This window comes from Ptychodera flava, chromosome 6 (assembly GCF_041260155.1).
Source record: "Ptychodera flava strain L36383 chromosome 6, AS_Pfla_20210202, whole genome shotgun sequence".
Taxonomy (NCBI): domain Eukaryota; kingdom Metazoa; phylum Hemichordata; class Enteropneusta; family Ptychoderidae; genus Ptychodera; species Ptychodera flava.
The window spans coordinates 39372338-39394622 of NC_091933.1; the positions used below are offsets into that span (position 1 = coordinate 39372338).

Below are 22285 nucleotides of genomic sequence, written 5' to 3' on the forward strand. Positions count from 1 at the left end.
GCCCCATAGAATGACAACAATGATTATAATAACATCCAAAGGGTTTATTAAGAAATGTGTTATTAGACAGTCAAAGGCACTGTGTCCAATATTTGTACACAACCTGTAAAAGGTCAGATTTCAAGGTGTAAGCTCTCTGAAAGTCAGTGTGACACAAATTGGCTTATCAATATTTACAACGCAAAAAGTGCAAAACCGTAGACTATTATTTATTCCTGCCTGTTGAGAAATAAATTTGACGTGAATAAAACGTTTATTGAAATACATCGCCATGAAAAAGGTCCAAAGAGACTTCTAAAATCCTATACTCAATATATTATTCTCTGTGTTATGTAAATTGTCTCTTTCACCTACTTTCAATTATTGTAATATTCCCTTTTATGTTAATTTCTTTCAGCATCGCATAGCCAGTATTATTGACTCTGATAGCGTATTGGTATTAAGTGAAGGGAAAGTCATGGAGTACGGCTCACCTAGCACATTGCAGAATCAAGAAGGAAGTGCCTTCGCCTCACTACTGAAAAAACGCCTCTGATTGTTGTACTCTCTTCCGAAGGAAGAGTTCACCTAACCAGGTCACTAATGAATTGTAATTTTTACACTCAAAGTCTTTGTGAAAGGCACGACATCCATAGCACAAAAGATCAATGTTTTTAGTGGAGTTTGATGTTTTTGTAATTTTAACAACGGGTACTCACAAGAGAAATCACACGAGAAATCACAAAATTCAGTATTTGACAGGAAGTTCTCCTCAGCAATATGGATTGATACAGTGCAATGCTTAAAGTGGACTTTAAAAAGTAAATATAATATATCATTAAAACTGAAAATGGAATTTGTGTCACTTTGATTCTTTCTTTTTGTTACCTTTAACTCGAAAATGGTTTCAATTGCTCTCATGTAGTAGCTTTGATGATTTATTTTCTTCTCAAAACCAATAGAAGGCTTTCTAAAATTCGTTCATTTCATTGCAAGTACTATTTCACTTTTAAAAAGAAAAACAGTGAAAGGCTACAAGAATGATAAAATTCGTACAAAGTGGAAAATACTTAACTTATCATGTTTTACTAACTAGCTGGATGCATTTGAGAGCGTAGATGTCCAAGAAGGGAAAATGAGTTTGAATAGAAATTGGAAATATTTGTGTTATTTTCATCTACTGCTCTTTCGTCAAAAATAAACGCGTATTTTTTCCTGCGACTTTGACAACAGTTAATGCACACATCGGATTTGGTAGACTTTTCCTGGGTCATTCCTGATGATCATGGCTGATGTTGGACACTACAGGTTGTACCCACACTGGCAAAAGTATCATAGTTGATATCAAGACTATAGTAACTATTGAGTATGACCTCTCTGACTTTAAAGCGTGTGCTATTTCCTTTCCTGTCAGGTTTTCTTAGATAGAAGATATACCTTAAGCTACTCTAGGTCGAGGCTTTACGATGACATTGCTAGGAATAATTGAAAAGCAGGAAAGTAGATTAAAAGACAGAACGCCTAATGTGTTTGTATAAGTTTTCTTATTCATGCAAACCTATCTCATGTAACCGCACTCGTACTGCCTGGTACGCGTAATTTGGTGTAGTGAGCAAAGGTATATTTTCAGATGGAAAAGTAACTGTCTTCTTCTTTTCGATAACTTTAAAAACAAGACCACGTCATTACGCGTGGCCTCTTAATGAATGATATCCATTGCCCACAAGAAGAGATATTTCAAACAATTGTTTACATGAACAGGAACCGATGGACTCTGTAAATAAGCCAATGGTGAGTCCAGCTTTCAAAATAGTCATATACTCCATGTCTGCATATACGTCTTTTGAACTAAGTCTGACATGAATCTTTCTTCGGAGAATGTTTGCCAGGCAAGTTTGCTGTATTCTGAGTAATGCCACGTCTACCTTCTGCGTATTCCGGGTTTTCTACGTTCGTCTGTTGGCGCTCTCTACAGAGATAATCAAAATAAAAGAACATAAATTTGTTCAAACAGAATGAAAATGCGGTCCATCAAGTATACTGTATGTCTACAGATGCAGTTGTACATAAAATCGTAAAGTACAAATACCTCATTGCATTGAACAGCCTTTTAAGTACTTTTCTATCTAATTAAAAAATACCGCAATTATACGGTGTCGCTCAAATTTGATCAGAATTGGTATATACCAGTATGGGTTACCAATGATCAACAATAAATGTTGTTTCTATCTGTTCAGTGCAGGAAAGTTCTACGTTGATGTTATGACAATGATTTCTGCACAGTACAACCAGAAAAACAACAAGAAATATTTAAACCAGAAAAACAAGAATGACAAAAGTAATTAAGGTCTGAAACTTTAGGTACTGGAGGTCAACTTTAGCAACATGCATAATAGAAACAAGCCCCTCTTAGTTTGAGCATAGACGGTCTTCCTCCCTCTACTGTCTATGGTTTGAGCAGGTCTGTTAATATGTAACAGTTCATAAACAATGACAGGAAATGACTCAATATCAGTGGAGTTGGCCTGTTTCTTACTGGCATGCCATCACTCCTGCACATTTGCAGGATTTCACTTTTTCTTACCTCATTTGCACATTTTTGACACTGATGTGTTCATTTGCACAAATTCACATCTCAACCCCTGCATATACCTGTACACCAAATACTGAGATGGTAGCTCTGGCGGTATGGGAGCCTTTGTGTGTGACGGACATACATCCGCACATACATACCCACAAACATACAGACAGTGCATACAGACGCCACCGACAAATCATATAAGCTCTTTTTGGTATTTATATACAAAACCAAATATGAGCTAAAAATTGTTGTGGTCGTTGTTTGAATTTTTCCTATTAATTTAAGTTAATCATGCCATGATTCGTTCATTAATTTTTAAACTCGTGTTCTACAAAAGAAACTATAAAAAATATCAACTATGTTGACACGTAAGGAACCGTTGCATATACTACAAAACCTACAAATGATAAATTCTAGAAAGGTAAATTTCCAACCTTCCGAAACTATGACCACCACCTATCGTTTCAGGTAGTTTCTTTCCCCTCGTTTCTGGTAACAGCAGTATGAGAAGTCCTGCCAAGATGGGCATAGCGCCAAATATGACTTGAGGTAGAGGACTCCACAGCTTCCGGGCAAGCAAAATCTGCGGTGCAAGGATGCTACCGAGCATTCCACACACACTTGTCATACTAACTCCAAGAGACCTGAATTAGTTTCAAAGAAATTGAAAGAAATTTGCTTTTATTCTTTGTGACTGAGAATCTCCTTTTTTTTTAATATTGTTAGGAGTAAAATGTAAACATTCCGATCCTGAGCCCGTCGCCATGATAGAGGTTACATATTGTCCATATTGGGTTTACAATGGTCGGGAGAAATTTGAGGCTAACTATGAGGGCGCGATGCCAGATCTGGTTTGCATTTATTTCAACTCTTCAGATGACTAGCTGACTGGTTTACGAGTATCAGTTGAGAGTACTGTTCTAACCTATTGCGGCAGTTACGGGAAGCTATCAAAAAACGACGAGGAAAGTTGAGAAAAGGTGTCTTGTTCCGTCAGGACAATGCTCCATCTCACAATTTAAGCCAGTCATTGACATGCCAAAAGTGCATGACTGCAGCTTCAAACTCATTCCACACCCACCATACTCTCCTGACCAAGCACTCTCAGACTTTTATCTCTTCCCCAACATGAAGAAACAGCTGAAAAGCATTTTGATGATGATGACGTCATCTCCGCCGTTCAGGACTTTTTTTGACGACCAAGATGAAACTTTCCACAAAGCAGGGATACAAGCGCTGCAGCACCCCTTGCAGAAGTGTGTGGACCGCAAGGGGGACTATGTTAAAAAATAATTAGCATAAAAACTCATTCCAGTAGGACTTCATAGTTAGGCTCAAAACTTCTCATCAAACCTTCGAGTATCATTATCTTTTTTGCGCATGTTTGTTTTGTCCAAAATTTTGTTAACAGGTCTGTTGTCTGTCACTTGATTTAACTGATAGCTAAAATTATATATCATTGAACTAATTATGTAGCCACAGTCCTAGGTACTATTATACGCAAGAAATATATGTTTTAATCCGTAAATTAGACACTGGTGCTAGAAAGAAATTATTTGTCGACAAGTCTTCGATGACATGCAGAGAACAGATCTACTCTACGTAGAGTATACTGGTATTATTTGCTCACGTGTTGACACACGTGGGCATATGTCGCAGCGATGTCTGTCTGTCTGTCTGTCTGTGTGTCTGTCTGTCTGTCTGTCTGTCTGTCCGTCTGTCTGTCTGTGTACTCAATATCTCAAAAACGGCTAATCAGATTAGAATCAAATCTGGTACATAGATATAGTTTGCAAATGGCAAGAACTGATTAGTTTTTGGTGGGTGTGGCTTGCTTACTTTTTGCTCATTTGCATAATTAATGATTTTAGAAAAAACTGATATATATTGACAACGACAGCACACAATTTGATGAGATTTACTACAAATGTTGATCACACCAAGATATATCAGCTTTGAAAGATATTAAGGGGTGACGTGAAAGATAATTACCAATTTGCATGTTTAATGAAATTTCCTAATTAGGAGTATATATCTGAATATACTTGATCAAAATTGACGAAACTTGGTATGCATATTGAAGATACTATGATCACCTTATTGAAAGTCATTAAGCATTTTTACTTCATGCAAATCCTAATTTGCATATTTAATGAATTTTTGAAATTAAGGATATCTATTTGAAGTTACATGACCAAAATTGATGAAACTTGCCATGTACATTAAAGATACTATGATAGAACATTATTAAATGTCATTCAGCATTTTTACATCAGCCAATTCCTAATTTGCATATTTTATGAACTTTCCTAATTAGGGGTATTTATTTGAATTAACGAGACCAAAGTTGATGAAACTGGCTATGTACATTAAAGATACTATGATAGAACATTATTGAAAATCATTAAGCATTTGAACTTTAGCCAATTCCTTATTTGCATATTTAATGAACTTTCATAATCAGGGATATTTATCTGTATTGACTGAACAAAAGTTGACAAAACTTGCTATGTACATTAAAGATGCTACGATACGACATTATTGAAAGTCATTAAGCATTTTTACTTCATCCAGCTCCTAATTTGCATATTTAATGAATTTTTGAAATTAGGGATATATATTTGAATTTACATGACCAAAATTGATGAAACTTGCTATGTACATTAAAGATACTATTATGTAAGCTAACATTATTGAAAGGCATTAAGCATTTTTGCTTCAGCCAATTCCTAATATGTGTATTTAATTAACTTTCCTAATTAGGGATATATACTTGGATTTATTTGATCAAAGTTGGCATAACATGCTATGACATTGATGATTATACCAGGTTATACCAATATTGGAAGTCATTTCGCACTTAAGTTTTCATGTCAGCTAATTAATAGTTTGCATATGTAATGAGCTTTCAAAGTTTGGAATATATAGTTTGAAGGACTTGACCAAAGGCAATTACACTTGCTATATAAAGTGGTGATACAATGACAGCAGTCAAAGAAATTAATTATTTTTATTTCAGTTAATTACATATTTTAATACTTAATGACCTATAGTGTTAATCTGTGGTGAATATTGTTTATTATGTTGACCATAATACTTTCAATGAAGTTGCAAACATGTGGCAAATGTTCAAATTTATACATAACTGCAATATATAATGAAACACGTGAGCATTTACAGTTCATATCTGGTACTTATATAAACATAGGGCCAAAGTCCCTGAAGCTACTATAGACATGGATACAAAACTAAGTATTTCCTGACTGTATGAATTATCTCACTAAGGTCATCCTAGGGACATGTAAACCAAATATTAGAGCTGTCTGACCAGCGGTTTTGAAAAAACAAGCACTCAACAGTTGACAGAGCTCTGCTGTGTTATGTAGAGAATAACCTTTTGTGACACATGTATTGATGAAGAAGGTGGATATCTTTGATAGCTCATTTCAGGATGGCCTGACCAAAAATGGAAAAAAAATCAGTAAAAATACAGATTTGCATATTTCATCAGACTATATTAGTCTATAATAGCAAATAAACGAGAGTTAATTACATTCTAATAAAAGTAAACAAGCCTTGCTTAAATCAGGATTTACGTCATAATAAAACAGCATACATGTATCTGTCAGGTTATAAAGAATCTTCAGCTGGTTATCTATATCTGTATTTTCATCCTATTTACCAAGCACATTTTAACTTTCAAATTAACATTGTAAGTAAGTTCTGTTGAATAAGTTGAGACTGTACGTACTCAGAGAAAGCACACTGAAGAGACAAATGTTTGTAACTTAAGAAGTTCAAGGTCATCAAAAGCATCATAAGGAATCATGTTACACTTTCATTGCATGTTTACATAGATTGCATAATTGCTATAAATAGCACATGAGGAATCTTACAGCCCCGCTTTACCATAAAAACCCTATCACTTTGACCACTCTCTTAATTGACCACTCTATTTTTTTCCTCAAAAGTAATCTTATTTTATCCTTACCAAGTCAACCATAAATGGAAATTAGAACTTTCTCTATCTCTATTTTTGACCACCCTATCATGACAAACTATTATGAGCAATTTCTTTTAGATAACATAAATGGTGGTTCAGAATATATCAAAGTTGGGATTCAGGAAAGTTGCCTTTACATGTTTAATCCTCCAAGATGGTAAGCATTTCACTATGAACTGTCAAAAAAAGTTGAATGTTCTGATAATTCCACACTAAAATTATTTTGGCTTTGATGATTTCCTAATTAATTCAATTATTTAAAATCATATTAATTATTTTTTTCTGGGTGAATTGATAGGGTTTATACAGTACAAGAATTACATTGTAAGTCAAATTTTGACCAAAAATGACAAAAAAATTCCTTAAAAATACACATTTGCATATTTCATCACAATTTGAACAAATCTAAGTTGGGTTATCCCTAGGGACCTGTATACCAAATAACAAAGCTGTCTGACCAGCGGTTATGAAGAAGAAGATTTTTTACCAAAAACACCTTTTTTGGCATTAATTTGCCTATTTTCAACAATATCAAAAAATAAAAAAAAAACAGTTTCTCAAAATCACATTTTTCATCTACACAACAAATATCAAATCAGTTAGTACTGCGGTTCTCAAGATATTTGAGTGGACGGACGCCTCACAAACGGACATACATACATACATACATACATACATACATACATACTGACAGACTGGATCCCAATAGCTTCTATAGACTATAGTCTATAGTATATAAAAAACAACAACATGAAAATAGCTCACAGTAATGGGTTTAACGTGGAAGATGCCAAGATCAAAGTGAGAACTTGTGTATTCACCTGACCACAGTTGGGAACAATTCCGCGGCATATATCCATGATAAGTTGTAAGCTGATGTAATTGCACATTTGCCGATCATTGAGACTGTTAAGTTAATCCATATAAGGTCTCCACCTTTTAGAAGAACAGTTCACGAAAGACAAGGAGAAACGTAGAGATACAGTCATTGATAAGTATTTTGTTCAAAGTAACATATAGGGGTGGGAGATTGTCTATTTTGCAGATATGCAGGCCTAAATTGATGAAGTCATAGATATGTTATATCTTCATGTCACTATCATAAACTTATGTATTTACCGAAACACGATAATGTTCCGTTAATTAAAGTCCGGTTTTTTAATGATTTATAAGCATTCAACGAGAACATTCGGAAAAAGATGCACACTTTGGAAAATTTGATAATTGTGTTGATGTATAGTGTGTGCGCGATTGATCATCAAATACTTACACTTTGGTAGAAATGCAGTTATAAGAGAAGCCAAGCCACCGAGGACAGCAAAGATGCAGAATGTAAATCGTCGACCCAGGACGGATTTTATCATTACAAACATCAACAGGTTGCCAGGGATCTCAACAGCGCCCGCAATGCCAGCAATGATGAAGTCGTTGCCTCCGAGGTTCGAAGTGTTGAAGGAAAACCCATAATATGTCATTCCGGATGTTCCCCTGAGAAGAGCACGGGTAAGCAAGATTTAAGTTCGCTTGGCACGGGGGTCGTCTCAACTCTTACTCGAACACTGCCGCAAATATTGTGTGGCAAGAAATCACAGCGTTCTGGGAGTCGGCTCCGAACGATGTAACAGACTAAGTATATGTAATCAGCAAGTACAATATATGAGAACTTATCTTGTGAATTCTATCATAATTTAAATGTAAATGTGAGCATATTTACTTTTCAAATTTACAGAAAGACCGATATGAATACAGGCTAGTCGCTTAATGTTTTCCCATCAGGGATAGAAAACTCTACAGATCTTGCCAACAAAAAATACTTTATTTTAGCAGATCTTTGAGTTTCAGGAAATAGCATGAAACTTTGGATGCAGGAATGTTTGCTGTACTGGCCGCTGCATTTTGTCATGGAATTGAAATTTTGGTAAATTATGCATTTTGATACAGATACATATGTGTGCCAGACAAAACAAAAACAGTTTTCTGTATTTTACACTACTATTATGCGATACTCACCCTGCAAAACACATAATGATTGTTATCTTCCTCAAATAATGATGTTTCACAAGATCAATGATCCCGCTTCTCTTCACTTCTTTAACATGCGTGGAATTTTTCTAAAATTTTACAAATTATGAAGAAAAAGGACATTCTCTTCAAACATCGTCATTTTTCCATAACACAACATAAAAAGATGTCGAGTCAGCATTTCCCAAGTGGCATCTAAAGACACACCATGGTCACAAATAGGAAACATTCTGCATTTATACTATCGAAATATCAAAAGAGAATCTCTCTCTCTCTCTCTCTCTGTCTCTCTCTCTCTCTGTCTCTCTCTCTCTCTCTCTCTCTCTCTCTCTCTCTCTCCATTTTTGTTGCAATCATATCCATCGTGATATTAAAATCGGTTATTACCCAACATCGCCTGTTTCCAGTGTCACATCAGCATTAGTATCATTTGTAATGCCTCAGATAGGAGTCGAAGTCGAGAGTCGAACACAACACATATGACACCCATGCGATGCTGATATGACCCAGGGATGGGCAGTATTGAGTATTGGCCTCTAAAATATAGATTTAATAATTAAGATTCGATGCAAACTCTTATGCTGCGTCAGAACAGAAATGAGCATACGGTCGCTTCACTTTTCAATGTTTTATAAGGTTGCCCACGAGGTTGTTATTTCCTGTCAAATATTTGATTTCAATTCTTTCTCCTCTCGATTTCACTTTCGGAATTTCCGTTACTTGTCCCTTCGCCTGAATATATCCCTGCGTTACATATTTTGCCTTATTTGAAGACCTGGAAAAAGTGGCTATTCACAGGGCTGTAAATACCCTTACACATACGTGTTTGGATGTAATTTTGTATGTTCCATGACTGTTTGTGTGTTTTCGCCCACCTTAATTTCCTCGTTGTTATCATTCACAGTGAATAATTCACAATAATCAATCTCCATCACTTTATTTACGCGTGCCATCTTCTTCACTATATGCACAGCCTTGTCCTCTTTTCCTACCGAAATCAACCACCTCGGTGACTCGTCTATGATACTTTGGGAACAAAAACGATGAGGTTTGAAACTGTATTCTTACATTATAGACAATTGATGTTATTGCATACTATTGGTTACAACATAAAATAAAGACTAATCTACAAAGGTTCCTTGACGCTGCTACGGTACGCTTTAGAATGAAGGTGGATGTTGTAGTCTAAGAGCACAGAACGACTGAACGACAATTATTAAAATTGAAGAAAGACTAATCAACAAACATTTGTTGATCTCATTTTGTGTACCTCATACAAAATGTAGAACTTTCCCTAAAAGCAGCCTTTTCATGTAACTTATCAAGCGGGCGACACTATGTGAGGATGCCACAAACTCGAACCTTGGAAATGTAAATGTGAAATTTAAGCTTGTACAGGCATTCGCCAATCAAAGGGAACCTGGAAAAATAAACCTTCATTTATCTTTTCCTACAAAATTACCGTACCAAACTTACCAAAAATATGAAAGAAAGAGTAAACTTGGCAAAGTCAATGCCAGTAATAACATTCTCCAGGTCCGAATCAAGAAAGCAATTACTGCTAGAGTGACGTAGCCAGCTGCATACATTAACATGAAGAATACAAAAACCACTGGACGTTTCGATGGACCAACATATTCCGTGGCTGTAGAAGGAGAAATAATCAAGTGTTTCCATTTGAATTATAAGATTTATTGTTAAAATGCGAAACAAAGTCATGTCGTAAAGCTACATTTAAGTTAACCATATGTTGTTTCAGTATATGAAAATGACAGACTGTATAACATGGAAGAGTAGAGAACAAACAGTGTCAATTTTCATAACGACTCCTCTTCTGACAACCGTTACCAGGGTAAGTTTTGAATGGTCTTCACTGCAAGTGATTGGTAAATACTCACCTAAAATGAATATTTGCAGGTATTGGCCCATCAGGAATACTGCCGATAAAAACCGAAATACGGAAAACATGACGACATTGGACGCGAAGGCTGATGCTACCCCGAACACCTCAAGTCCACACAACGAAATCATAAGGGTCTTCAAACGGCCAATTCTGAAGGAATAAAGTCTTCTCATGAGTTAGTGGATGACTATATTCATTCGCACTCTGACATGCGTCTCTGGAACGCCTGGACAGATAACCCTTTCAAAACAAGCATCTAAGTAACAGTTGATCAAACTGTTTTACACATGCTTTTTGCGATATGGCCACTGTCTCTACATTCAATAGAAAATATGCTTACGAATGGTTGATTTTCTTCAAACACACACACACATACATACATACATACATACATACATACATACATACATACATACATACGTACGTACGTACATACATACATACATACATACATACATACATACATACATACATACGCATACATACACATACATACATACATACATACATACATACATACATACACACACACATACATGCACGCACGCACGCACGCGCACACACACACATACATACATACATACATACATACATACATACATACATACATACATACATACATACATACATACATACATGTTTCTTGTTCCCATTGTTCGGAGGGATATCTATGCTCGACAAGTTCGCAATTTAGTATCTTCTAGAAAGCATGTAACACTCTATTAGATTAAGGTAGAATGTGCCTCGAGGAGAGTTATTCTGAGCCTCAATCTTTTTCAAATCTTTTCTGGTCTTGTTTTTCGAAAATCGAAAATATTATTGTAGTCCATAGAGTTAGCACAGAGTTGGCGGCCAGTTTCAATGGAAAATATCGGTAAATCTCGGGTAATTTGATTGTCCAGTACTAAAATATGAACAGTGACCCCAAATTTGAACTCTGGATTTTAAAAGAAAACGGTTGAAATATTCCTTTACGATATTTTGAGCGAAAGTTTGAGTCTTTCATTGGGGCGCATACTACCTTACAGTTTACTTGCCTCTGGAGGGTTTTTACCAAAAATTTGACCAGCAAGGCGGCTGTACGTCAATTATATGCGTGATTTTAAGCTTAAACTTCAAAGCAAGTTCATTCATTTGAATTTAAGGGGGAGGGGAACGGGAAAATTTGGCCAATTTTGGGAACTTTTGCCGCTCCGGCGGATTTTTGTTTTGGCTGGGATGCCCAAGAAACGCCCCGTTATGTTTCTATGTAGTGTTCTTATATCGGCCTGCTTAATATATCTTATACACAATGCTTTGCTGTAGAGTGGCGACGCATCATTAAACACCCCTACGCCACTGGAAATCTGGAAATACTAGAGATACACTGATTGATAGCAGTTTGGATATATTTGATTATTTAAGGGGGTGGTTGGATAGCTTAGGGAGCCGTCATTATTACAGCCTGAGAGCTAGGGGAGGGTCAGAGGAATTACATTCGAAACTCTGGACTTGCAAGTAGACTACCCAGCCAACCATGATGAATTTGAAACACCCGCCCTCTTAAACAGAAATTTTGATCTCCTCCAGCTTGGAAACGTTAGATATCAATATTAAAATGTATTAGTATAATTTACGGATACAGGAACAGTAAAGACCTCAAATCCTGGTTTACCCTGCTATATTATCATCAGTTGAAAATGGTGAAATGAACAAAATGAAATTCAAAGTCACAACAAAATATATAGATATAAAAAGGCTTATCCTGTAACCAGTATCCAACCATATAGTATTGTCTACTTTGTCTGGGTATGAATGGTTATTGAACTTAAGTCAATTAGAATACATATTTCTTGGATAACAAAGGGTGAATTCATAACAGTTCCGTTTCGACTTACATCCTGTGCACTTATAATGGTAACTGCTGAGAGCGTTCATGACCCAACCCTCCTTCCACCTCTGGTCTCAACTGTTGGAAACAACTGTATTGAATACACGAACAATAATATCATTCTCATCATCACTATCTTCTATCATTATTTTCTGTTTCATAATCAGTATTGCTGGTAGTTGCACATACTTGAAGTTTTGAAGAGTTTTTTTCTTGCGATAAAAGATGGGTTTGTTATCGAGGTAGTCCACTGTTTTGTAATAATTTATAGAATTTGCTTTACACGTTCTCCCAAATAATCAGTACCTTATAGAGTAGAGAGTAGATGGTTATCATGTTTGATAAGGCAAGTATACCAATTTTTATCAGGAAATACTGTAATATTATTCATTTAGTAATGATAGTCAATATACCTGGTGTGCACGTGCATATATCAAATTGTACCATGTTTTTATAAAATTGTACCATTTTCAGTCTATAACACAATTGGAATAATTTGGGATAATTGGATAGGCAACTAATGTCGGTGTAATCTGCAAATGTAAGCTCATCTGTTTTTCAGTTAAAAGCCACCAAACACTTTTGAGAAATTTGAAAAATATAAAGATCCAGTTCTCCCAAATTGGTTCCAATCATGTTCTATATTGTTTTTCACCTTTCTATTATTTTTGAATAATTTCATGACTGCTTCACTACATTACAAAAAGCAACTGAGTAGTCCCTTCCTTATCCACGTTTTGTGCAACCCCCTTGTAGCTTGCTTTCGACACCATTAATTAATAATTCAATATTTCGCGTGATCCCCCCCCGCCCGATTCCTACGACCTCCTAGGCCGTGAATAATGACGGCCCCCTTATTTATGTTAACTGACTGGTCGTTTTGTTTTCTGAAAGGGTAGAACTTTCCATCAGGCAGGTTCAACCTGATGCCTTCAGATGTGTTTCGATTGTAATCCACTGCCCGAGTTCCTTGAAAAGTTTGCTCATGTCTTTCTTGATTTTTTTTCAGCTTTACTCTCGAACATGCTTTTGAAGGCTGCTAAACCATCACCCTATGTAGGCCGATTTGTTCTTTATTGTATTCCTTTGAGTAAATTGCGGGTGTACAGATTGACAAGCTCACATACTTCAGCGCCATCATAGCTCACGATAATGACATCAGTCAAACATGTCCCGGTTGTCTCTTTTCATCGATGGTTCCTCTTCATCGAACGAGGGAGATTTCTAAGCATGCACGATCACCTCAATTTTTTTTTTTTTTTTTTTTTTTGAATGGCGGTATGCTGCTTTGCGAAGGTAAATGACTTCCCGAGAAGATCTTCTATGATTGATGGGTAGAAATTAATGATGTCGAAAAACAACAAACTTGCGGTTTGATTTAATTGGTATGGCCTTGAACCCATCAATGGCAGATGCAGATTTTCTCAAATAGTTTACAGCCATTGGTGATCTCCAGCTAGTAGTCCCGTTTCACGCTTCGTTAGGTTGATTAACCACACATTTTGATTATGCATACAGTTTTTTGCTCACGTGTTAACACACGTGAGCATATGTCGCAGCGATGTCTGTCTGTCTGTCTGTCTGTCTGTCTGTCTGTCTGTGTGTCCGTGTGTCTGTCTGTCTGTCTGTCTGTCTGTTGGTCCGATATCTCAAAAACGGCTAGTCAGATCAGAATCAAATCTGGTACATATATTCAGTTAGCAAATGGCAAGAACTGATTAGTTTTTGGTGGGGGTGGCCTGCTTACTTTTTGCTCATTTGCATAATTAATGATTTTAGAAAAAATGGATATACGTTAAAAAGGATTACACACAATTTGATGAGATTTGCTACAAATGTTGATCACACCAAGATATATCAGCTGTAGGAACCATTGAGAGGTTACATGAAAGATAGTAGCTAATTTGCATAGTTAATGAACTTTCCTAATTAGGGATACATGTCTGATTTGACACGATCAAAATTGACCAAACTTGGTATGTATATTAAAGATACTATTATTTAACATTATTGAAAGTCATTAAGCGTTTTAACTTTAGCCAATTTCTAATTTGCACATTTAATGAACTTTGTTAATTAGGGATATATATTTGAATTGACTGGACCGACGTTGATGAAACTCGCTACATGTATTTGGAGCTACTATGATACAACATTTTTGAAAGTCTTTAAGCATTTTTACTTCAGCTAATTCCTAATTTGCATATTTAATGAACTTTCCTAATTAGAGCTATATATCTGAATTGACTCTACCAAAGTTAACACAACTTGCTACATATATTGCAGATAACATTATTGACGATCATTAAGCATTTTTACTTAAGTCAATTCCTAATTTACATATTTAATGAACTTTGCTTATTAGGGATATATACTGGGATTTACTTGATCAAAGTTCGCAAAACATGCTATGTACATTGATGATTATACCTGGTTAAAACAATATCGAAAGTCGTTTCACATTTTCATGTCAGCTAATTTATAATTTGCATATCTAATGAGCTTTCACAGCTCGGCATATATGGCTTGAAGGACTTGGCCAAAGGTAATTACACTTGCTATATAAGATGGTGATACAATGACAGCAGTCAAAGAACTTTAATATTTCTATTTCAGCAAATTACATATTTGTATACTTCATGACCTTTTAGAATTAATCGGCGGTGATTATTGTTCGTTATGTCGATCATAATACTTTCAATGAAGTTGCAAACATGCGACAAATGTTCAAATTTACACATAACTGCAATATATAAGGAAACACGTGAGCATTTTCAGTTCATATCTGGTCTCTGTGGCCCTTCAGAGAGATAAAAGTTTGTTTTCTGGCAAGCGTGAGATTACATGTTAGGTTGCTCTGCTAATTGTACATTGAGCAGTTGTTGCATACTCACCTATCTGAAAGTGGTCCAAAGATGAAATTTCCCACCAAATATCCTGACATGTATACAGATGTGATGAGTGCTCCAAGATAGTAGTCATCACACACAAGATCAAACTTTGTAAAAAACAACAGGACAAAATGAACGCCTCTCGATATTCGTTAGCGTTTACAAGTAATGTAGATCTGAATGTGAAAGCCTCTTTAAATAAAGTATTTCGAAACGCACGCCTTGTCTACAAAATTACCAAAAGCACAATTGGAACTAATTTGGGATGATTGGATTTTCATGTTTTGCGAATTTCTCAAAAGTGTTAGGTGCCATATAGCTGAATGTTGCAATATCGCAAATTACTCATAAAAACAAGCGTGTAATATAAAAAGAAAAGCAGATTAGATAACATCTGTAGATTAAATCGACATTACTTCACCATCCAATTATCCAAAATTAGTCCCAATCGTGTTCAAAAGGCATTAAGATATTAAGTACAAATTGGATTTATACCCTTGTGCATGGGTAAAAATGTTCAGAGTTCCTTAAACACAAGAGCGATAATTATTATATTATCGGTGAAACATAATGGCATCAAGTTGTTGGACTGCTTATTCTGGGCTTATTCCTTGTATCGCCTCATATCCTGTCAGGGAGTTTCCTCACTTTATATGTTTCAAGCTCAGTATTGCAACGGTTTTACTAAGGGCCACATACATGGGTTTCAACAAAGTTGACACTAGCATAAAAACACTATGACTGAAAGAGCACGAAAAGAAAACAAAATTTAGGATTTTTTCGACTGGAGAAAAATGACTACATCATAGATGATTGCGATTTACGAGATAACAAAGGGCCGAGACGGAACAGCTACGCTTACCTCTTGCATCACAGTTGATGTGTACGTACGGGTATCGTATACCCATCCATGGTCGCAGCTGATTACTTTCAAAGATGAGTTTGTATAATTTGTCTCTTCACTGCTCTCATATCGGAGACACCTGCTGAACTTCAAGGAAGATTGGCACTCATCACCATCAAAACGCATTTCTTTTGGTATGGTCAAATTCATTTGTATGTCGATACAACCATCACCGCTTATGTTTATTGATCGACATCTTTCAAATATGCTCTCTGATTCAGGTACCCTGCACCAATGGTCCACTTCAGAGTGGAGAAAGACAGGCGATAACAGCCCAATGCTAACAGTCATGGCCATTACACACAAAAGAACACAGTTCCGCTTCTGGTAGATTCCAAATTCCCCTACCACATTCTTCAAAATATCATCATACTGCAACATTATCAGCCTCTTGTCTTCTGTTGTCGGTTGGTAATACCATACATGTAACATTAAAACAAGAAACATGCGTGCACAGTGAAACCTGTTCATTAGAGACACCCTTGAAAAAAGTTCCTAATCTCCATTAGCTGTTAACGCGATTTTTTTAGGTTTTGCTCTGTTTTGTATTTGAATTGACTTGTGTTTGACCACATTCACCTGTCTTCTACAATTCTGCTCTGCGCCTACGCGCCCCTAGTCTGGCACAGACCCTGCGATTCGCGTTCTTCCCTGTCAAACAGTTCGAACACGCGCGCGTCTTTCAAAGACGCGACGCTGTGTCTGGCAGCGCGTCAGGCCTCTCACAGCTGCAAAGCGTAGCTTTCGCCGATGCAGGCACAGCGACTGTGGAGAGTCTAACGCGCCCATTATGCATATGTACACACGTCTATGGGGCGCGTAGGCGCAGAGCAGAATTTTAGAAGTCAAGTGACTGTGGTTTAAAAAATTGTGAGTTTGTTTTTATCTTGTAAGAAAGCTATTGTGCCTAAAACAGGGTCTACGCACAAAGATTTATGTTCTGAGCTCACAGGTGTGACCATCACATTGACCCACGGTCACTCGAATGTGTGACAGGAGTGACCGTGGAAGACCTAATTGCCCAAATTTTAGGGTACGTAAATGGTCGTTTTCGGCAAAAGTGGTACTGCCATGTTGCCATTTTACCAGATTTCGCAGGAGCCCCAATTTTATCGTATCTATATAACTTTATCTATGAAAATGTAAGTCTTCGATTGATGTAGCTGTGGGTCCATAGCTGTGGTGTTTTACGGGCTGATTTTGACTTTTACGACTTTTAAGTTGCAAAACATCACAGTTATGGACCCACACCTACGATTGATGTTGCATGCCTAGACATCAAATACTAAATTGACAAATCAACAAGATTCCTGAGATTCTCAGCAATAGCGTAAGAAAATGCACACTGGCGCACCAAAATAGAATCTCTCCACCAAATGTCAAAGAAACCTTGCTATCTTTGCCCGAGTTGTAGGTTTTCGAAAGAAGTTTTATGTCCTTAACCTTGTTGTTATGTTCGTTTTAACAAGTACAAAGTACACGCCAGGCGCTTTCGCCGTTATAAGACAGATCAGTGATCACTTCTATTCCTTTTTACATGTAAGACATAGATACCTTATCTTTGATTTTCCTTCATACAAATACAGTTCTTAGGGAGCGTTCAGTTATTATGGCCGGCGGTGGGCCGGCAAATTCTTCCTGCGCATCAGTCAAAATAAGTGAAACCCCCCCTACCCATTGTACCAAAAAATTGATGAACCCCCCCCCCTTTCAAGATGACAAAAATTTCATGACCCCCCCCCCCCCCCATTGCTTGAGTAAAGCTGCACACACAAACACCTCGGGGTATGGAGCAATAGAATCCCCCCAAAAAGAGCTTAGATTTTTTCAAATGACCTTCCTTACAAAACTCAAAAGGTGTTAATGCTCAGATATCCCCTTCTGACTTGCTATAATTTTTGAAATTACCCCTCAAAGGGGTCGGACAGAAATTACTGGTGGATCGCAATATTTTTGCGCAAGCATGTGTGTACAAAATTTTGATATTTGGATTTAATTAGAAATCAGCTGTTGATAATGTTGATTCACCATACATGGTATACATATATTTTCTCATACATGTATGAGAAACCTATGTAATACTTTTTCAATGCAATAGGGTTGTTACAACTGGCATATGGACAAAAAGTTTGACCTTAGAATTTCACCAAAAATGTTCATCCACTATACATGGGAGTCAATGATAAAATTGTGAATAATTTTTTTCCAATGAAAAACTTGGTATACTTGTGCATATATAGATGTTCAATAATTAACATAATTTTACTTGGTTAGAATATGATGGTTAAAGGTGCATATTATATCTACAAGAAATCTGATTATGGAACTTCACTGAAAATGTTCATCCACTATACATGTGAGTCTATGAGGAAAGTATGAATAATTTTTTTCCAATACAAAAATAGGTAAACCTATGTATTTATGTACTCTCGATTATTGATGTCAATGTACTTGATTAGATTAGGGTGGTAACAAATGGATGTGTTCGCCAGAAATTGGGTTTTGGAATTACACCAAAATGTAGATTCACTGTGCATGGGAGTCTATGAGGAAAACGAATAATTTTTTCCAATTCAAAACTGTCAAAATCTGTGTATTTATAGAGATTTTATAATTCATTTTAAAGTACTTAGTTAGCCTAGGATGGTTAAAGGTTGATATGTGTGCAAGAAATTGGATTTAGGAATTTCACTGAAATGTTGATTCACTATACATTGGAGTCTATGAGAAAACTAACTTGAAGAATAATTTTTTTACAATGCTTAACTAAATTAATTTGTGCTTTTATAGGTGTTTGATAATTGATACAAATGTACTTGATTCAAATAGGTATTTAAAAGTTCAGATGTGGACAACAATTATGATATTGGAATTTCACCTAAAAGTATTATTTAACTTTTCATGGTACTAGTAGTCTCAGTACAGGTAACTGTTAAATAATTTCCCTGACAAAACTTGCTATATCTCTAATATGTAAGTAATAGGAATTGTTCATCGCCCTCAGTGCAGTGAGCTTGATTTACAATAAGACAAGCCTCAGAGTTGTCAAGTCAAGATATTCATGTGACAGCTAGATAACTATTCTTTTGTTCAGATTTACAGGTGAATAACTTCAATGAATGAAATCATGCAACGAATCATTTTTATCTCCCAGAATATTTCTGAACACTGAAACTGCTTTTTGACCGGACAGATACTTATGAAAATTAATTAATACTCTGAGCTGTTTGAAGAACACATGAAACCCCCCCCCCTCTTGCGGTTTTCAGATTTGAGGTGACACCCCCCACTGGACTTTGCCGGCCCACCCCTGGCCATAGTAACTGAACGCTCCCTTACTTCAATACTGACACGGACTGACATAGGTCAGCACATAGCTGTGTATATATATATCACAGCGGTACTTGTGGCGTATATTGAACGCGCTCGGGTCATAAGGGTCATCGCCCACGTCATGGCGATGACCCCAATGACCCGAGCGCGTTCGATTACACCACAAGTACCGCTGCGATATCACAGCTAGACAGCACACGAACACGTAGCATTTTATACGGTGGCGGGTTATGTTGTTTGAGTTTGGATGAAGGCCTTGGCAGGATGATCACATCTCGAACAAAAGCCCGTCACCTTTACCCTGTGCATTGACATCTTGGGCATATAACTGGATTACTTTTCCCCTTCTTCTTCAGTTCCGCTACGCTTTAGCACGGGCTGGCTCAGTGAGCGTCGTTTATTAGAGAGACTGTTGAGGGCACATAAACTGCGTAGCAAACGAAGGTGCTGTGAGAGAGTCTAAGTTTGCCCCTACTGTCAGTGGTTAACCTGAGTTCAAAGACCGTTACTCTACACATTAGCAGTACTGGTCGACGATATCGGAGCTGGATTAACATGTTCGATAAGGGATGTCTACCCCGGGATGTCTACCAAACCCAGAGTCGCTCGTCTGTTGAGTACAATGGTCGCAGGGAGCTGTCATTATTACGGCCGGGGTAGGGTGAATGGGGAAGGTCACTCGAAAAAAAAGATGATGATCAGCAGAGGGGGTTACTCAAAATATGATGAACAAACGCAAAATTTTCACGTGTATTGTAATGTCAATTTTTTCGAAAGTTTCTGTATTAGGAGGGGAGACCCCCTCCCGACCTCCCATGTATTCACTCCTCTACAGCTGCCCGCGGTCATCAAACACATAAGCTTATATCAGTATCACCAAACGCGACACGTGGCTTCAAACTGTCCCTGTACTGTGTTTTCTCGCAGTGATATGCTTACCTTTGTTGTATCTCACTGCGACACGGATACTGTGCGAGTTGAAATTGGTATAGATTCCGTGTTTATAAACATAAAATGTATACATATATGTTTGATGCTTTTCTAACCTTTATCATGCCAGGCAGAATCACTTTCCCGTATCTGCCACGTCAGCAAACAGCCGTAGTATTGAGGCAAAACCTAGAGTATTTCAACTACCTGACATCATAGGTTAAGTTAGTAAAAACCATGATTACATTATCTATGTTTCCAACGGCTTTCCAATACAAAAATATGCTTAGCGCCTCACTTGTTTTAACCAACTTGACCTGATAGTGATTTGAACTTGGCGGGATAGAGGTTATAGTTGTGACTAGACTAATAGAGGCCAGATGTTGATTTCATAAGTGTTCTAGATACCGGGTCTAGATATCACCAAATGACCCTATATTTTCACGTTACAGTTTCAAAAGTGCAGCATCAGGAGGGATGCTTCCCCTCCTGGCCTTTCACCCATTTTCTTACCAAATCAACAATAAAAATCAGGGGTCACCATGCAAAGTTTGGAACTAGCGAAAAAAATTACCCAACATTTTGCGATATTTGAAATTCCAAATGGCCGCCATTCATGTGTTAACTCTGTAGGGGAAAAATTAAAGTTTTCGATTTCGAAGAACTAAGGCGATGAAAGTTTTTCTTTCACCAAGACATTTAAAATGAACGCCTACAAGTGGTAGGCCTAGATCAGAAAAAAATTGTAGACATTTGGGAGGCCAACAATCTGTCACCGAGGAGCGTTCTACCTTAAAAACTTAATTTTAGCCGTCCTAGTATTCTGTAGCGGTGACTTATCTATCATAAAAGATCAATGCTGTAGCAGTTATGGAAATATAAGACAAAATTTCTGAATGTCCATGATAATTCTCCACCCCTTGCCGTATATAATGATGGCTCCCTTAGCCTTTCCGTTGTGTACTGAACCATAACCAAAACATGTTTTGTGTACGATGGTTGAATACACTGAAAATGTACCAAAACATTTTGTTTCTCTTCGCTCAGAGAATGTTTAAAATACAAAGCCGCAGCCAAGCAAACTATGTGCATCTTGTACGATATACAACCAGTATTATTGTGGACAAATGAAATCTACTCTAGACTCAAATTCAGCCGTCGATAAACTTGGACCCCGACTTGGACATTAAATACAAGTAGTTCCTGTATTGAAAACTCAAACCCTGGACATTTCGGCATGATTCGGAGAGTTGAACGAGAAACTGTAATTTACAGACAGAACAAAAATAACGGGAAACACATGTAAAAGGTAAAGCTACTGGTATCTTGTAAATAAGGCACGAAGACATAGGCTGCATAGGCCCGTGAGACACGAAATAATTTGGAAAATACTTGAAATAGAGATTATGTAAGCTACAGATCTCCATACGTAAATCGTAAATGGTCTATAGGCCTATAGATAGAATGTAGATAGAAAACAGTGTGCGTAATGTCTCTAAATGGCATAATATTTGAACTTACCTCTAACAGTTGTTTAAATACTACGATAGAATGCAATACTGACAACTGACACCGGAACACTAGGGAGCTGTCATCATGTACAACCCAGGGGGGGTTCAAAAGAATTGCCTTGGACATTTAGAGCTTATATGTTTAAGCTTACATCAGATACTTGTAATATCATTCTTGTAAGAAAGGAGGAATTATTGAAATTTACTCTATTCACGGACGATATAGTAGAGTAATAAAATTATTATTATTATTATTATTATTATTATTATTATTATTATTATTATTATTCCAAAGTTGCATTATCAAATTAAAGCTGATAAATTTGTCTGTTGTAACATATGACTGCTAGAGAATTAG

At 36.7% G+C, this 22285-nt stretch overlaps 2 protein-coding genes across 5 annotated transcripts in view; one reads left to right on the forward strand and one right to left on the reverse strand.

Annotated features, from left to right (window-relative positions):
- Positions 1-1504, forward strand: part of LOC139135751 (ATP-binding cassette sub-family C member 9-like) — an 87956-nt gene extending 86452 nt beyond the window's left edge. For all 4 annotated transcript variants that reach the window (XM_070703422.1, XM_070703421.1, XM_070703418.1 and 1 more), the window contains one exon: positions 398-1504. In XM_070703422.1, coding sequence (XP_070559523.1) covers positions 398-535 — 138 coding nt within the window. In that variant the 3' untranslated portion in view covers positions 536-1504. The remainder of the gene's footprint in view (positions 1-397) is intronic.
- LOC139135752 (organic cation transporter protein-like) lies at positions 30-22006 on the reverse strand. The gene is made up of 11 exons (XM_070703423.1): positions 21938-22006; positions 16112-16551; positions 15253-15356; positions 10484-10638; positions 10062-10230; positions 9461-9611; positions 8574-8674; positions 7834-8051; positions 7385-7499; positions 2995-3204; positions 30-1948 (listed from the first exon to the last, which is right to left on the reverse strand). The coding sequence occupies exons 2-11, from the start codon at positions 16532-16534 to the stop codon at positions 1828-1830; spliced, it is 1767 nt and encodes a 588-aa protein (XP_070559524.1). The 5' UTR covers positions 16535-16551; positions 21938-22006; the 3' UTR covers positions 30-1827.
- Positions 22007-22285: the final 279 nt, after the last annotated feature.

Excerpts from the sequence above, each read along its gene's own strand:
- LOC139135752 (XM_070703423.1), bottom strand. The coding sequence starts at position 16,534 with ATGTTGCAGTATGATGATATTTTGAAGAATGTGGTAGGGGAATTTGGA. Across the intron at positions 15,357-16,111 it reads CATCAACTGTGATGCAAGAG|TTTGATCTTGTGTGTGATGA; the intron begins GTAAGCGTAGCT and ends TTTTTTACAAAG. Across the intron at positions 8,675-9,460 it reads ATAACAACGAGGAAATTAAG|AAAAATTCCACGCATGTTAA; the intron begins GTGGGCGAAAAC and ends GTAAAATTTTAG.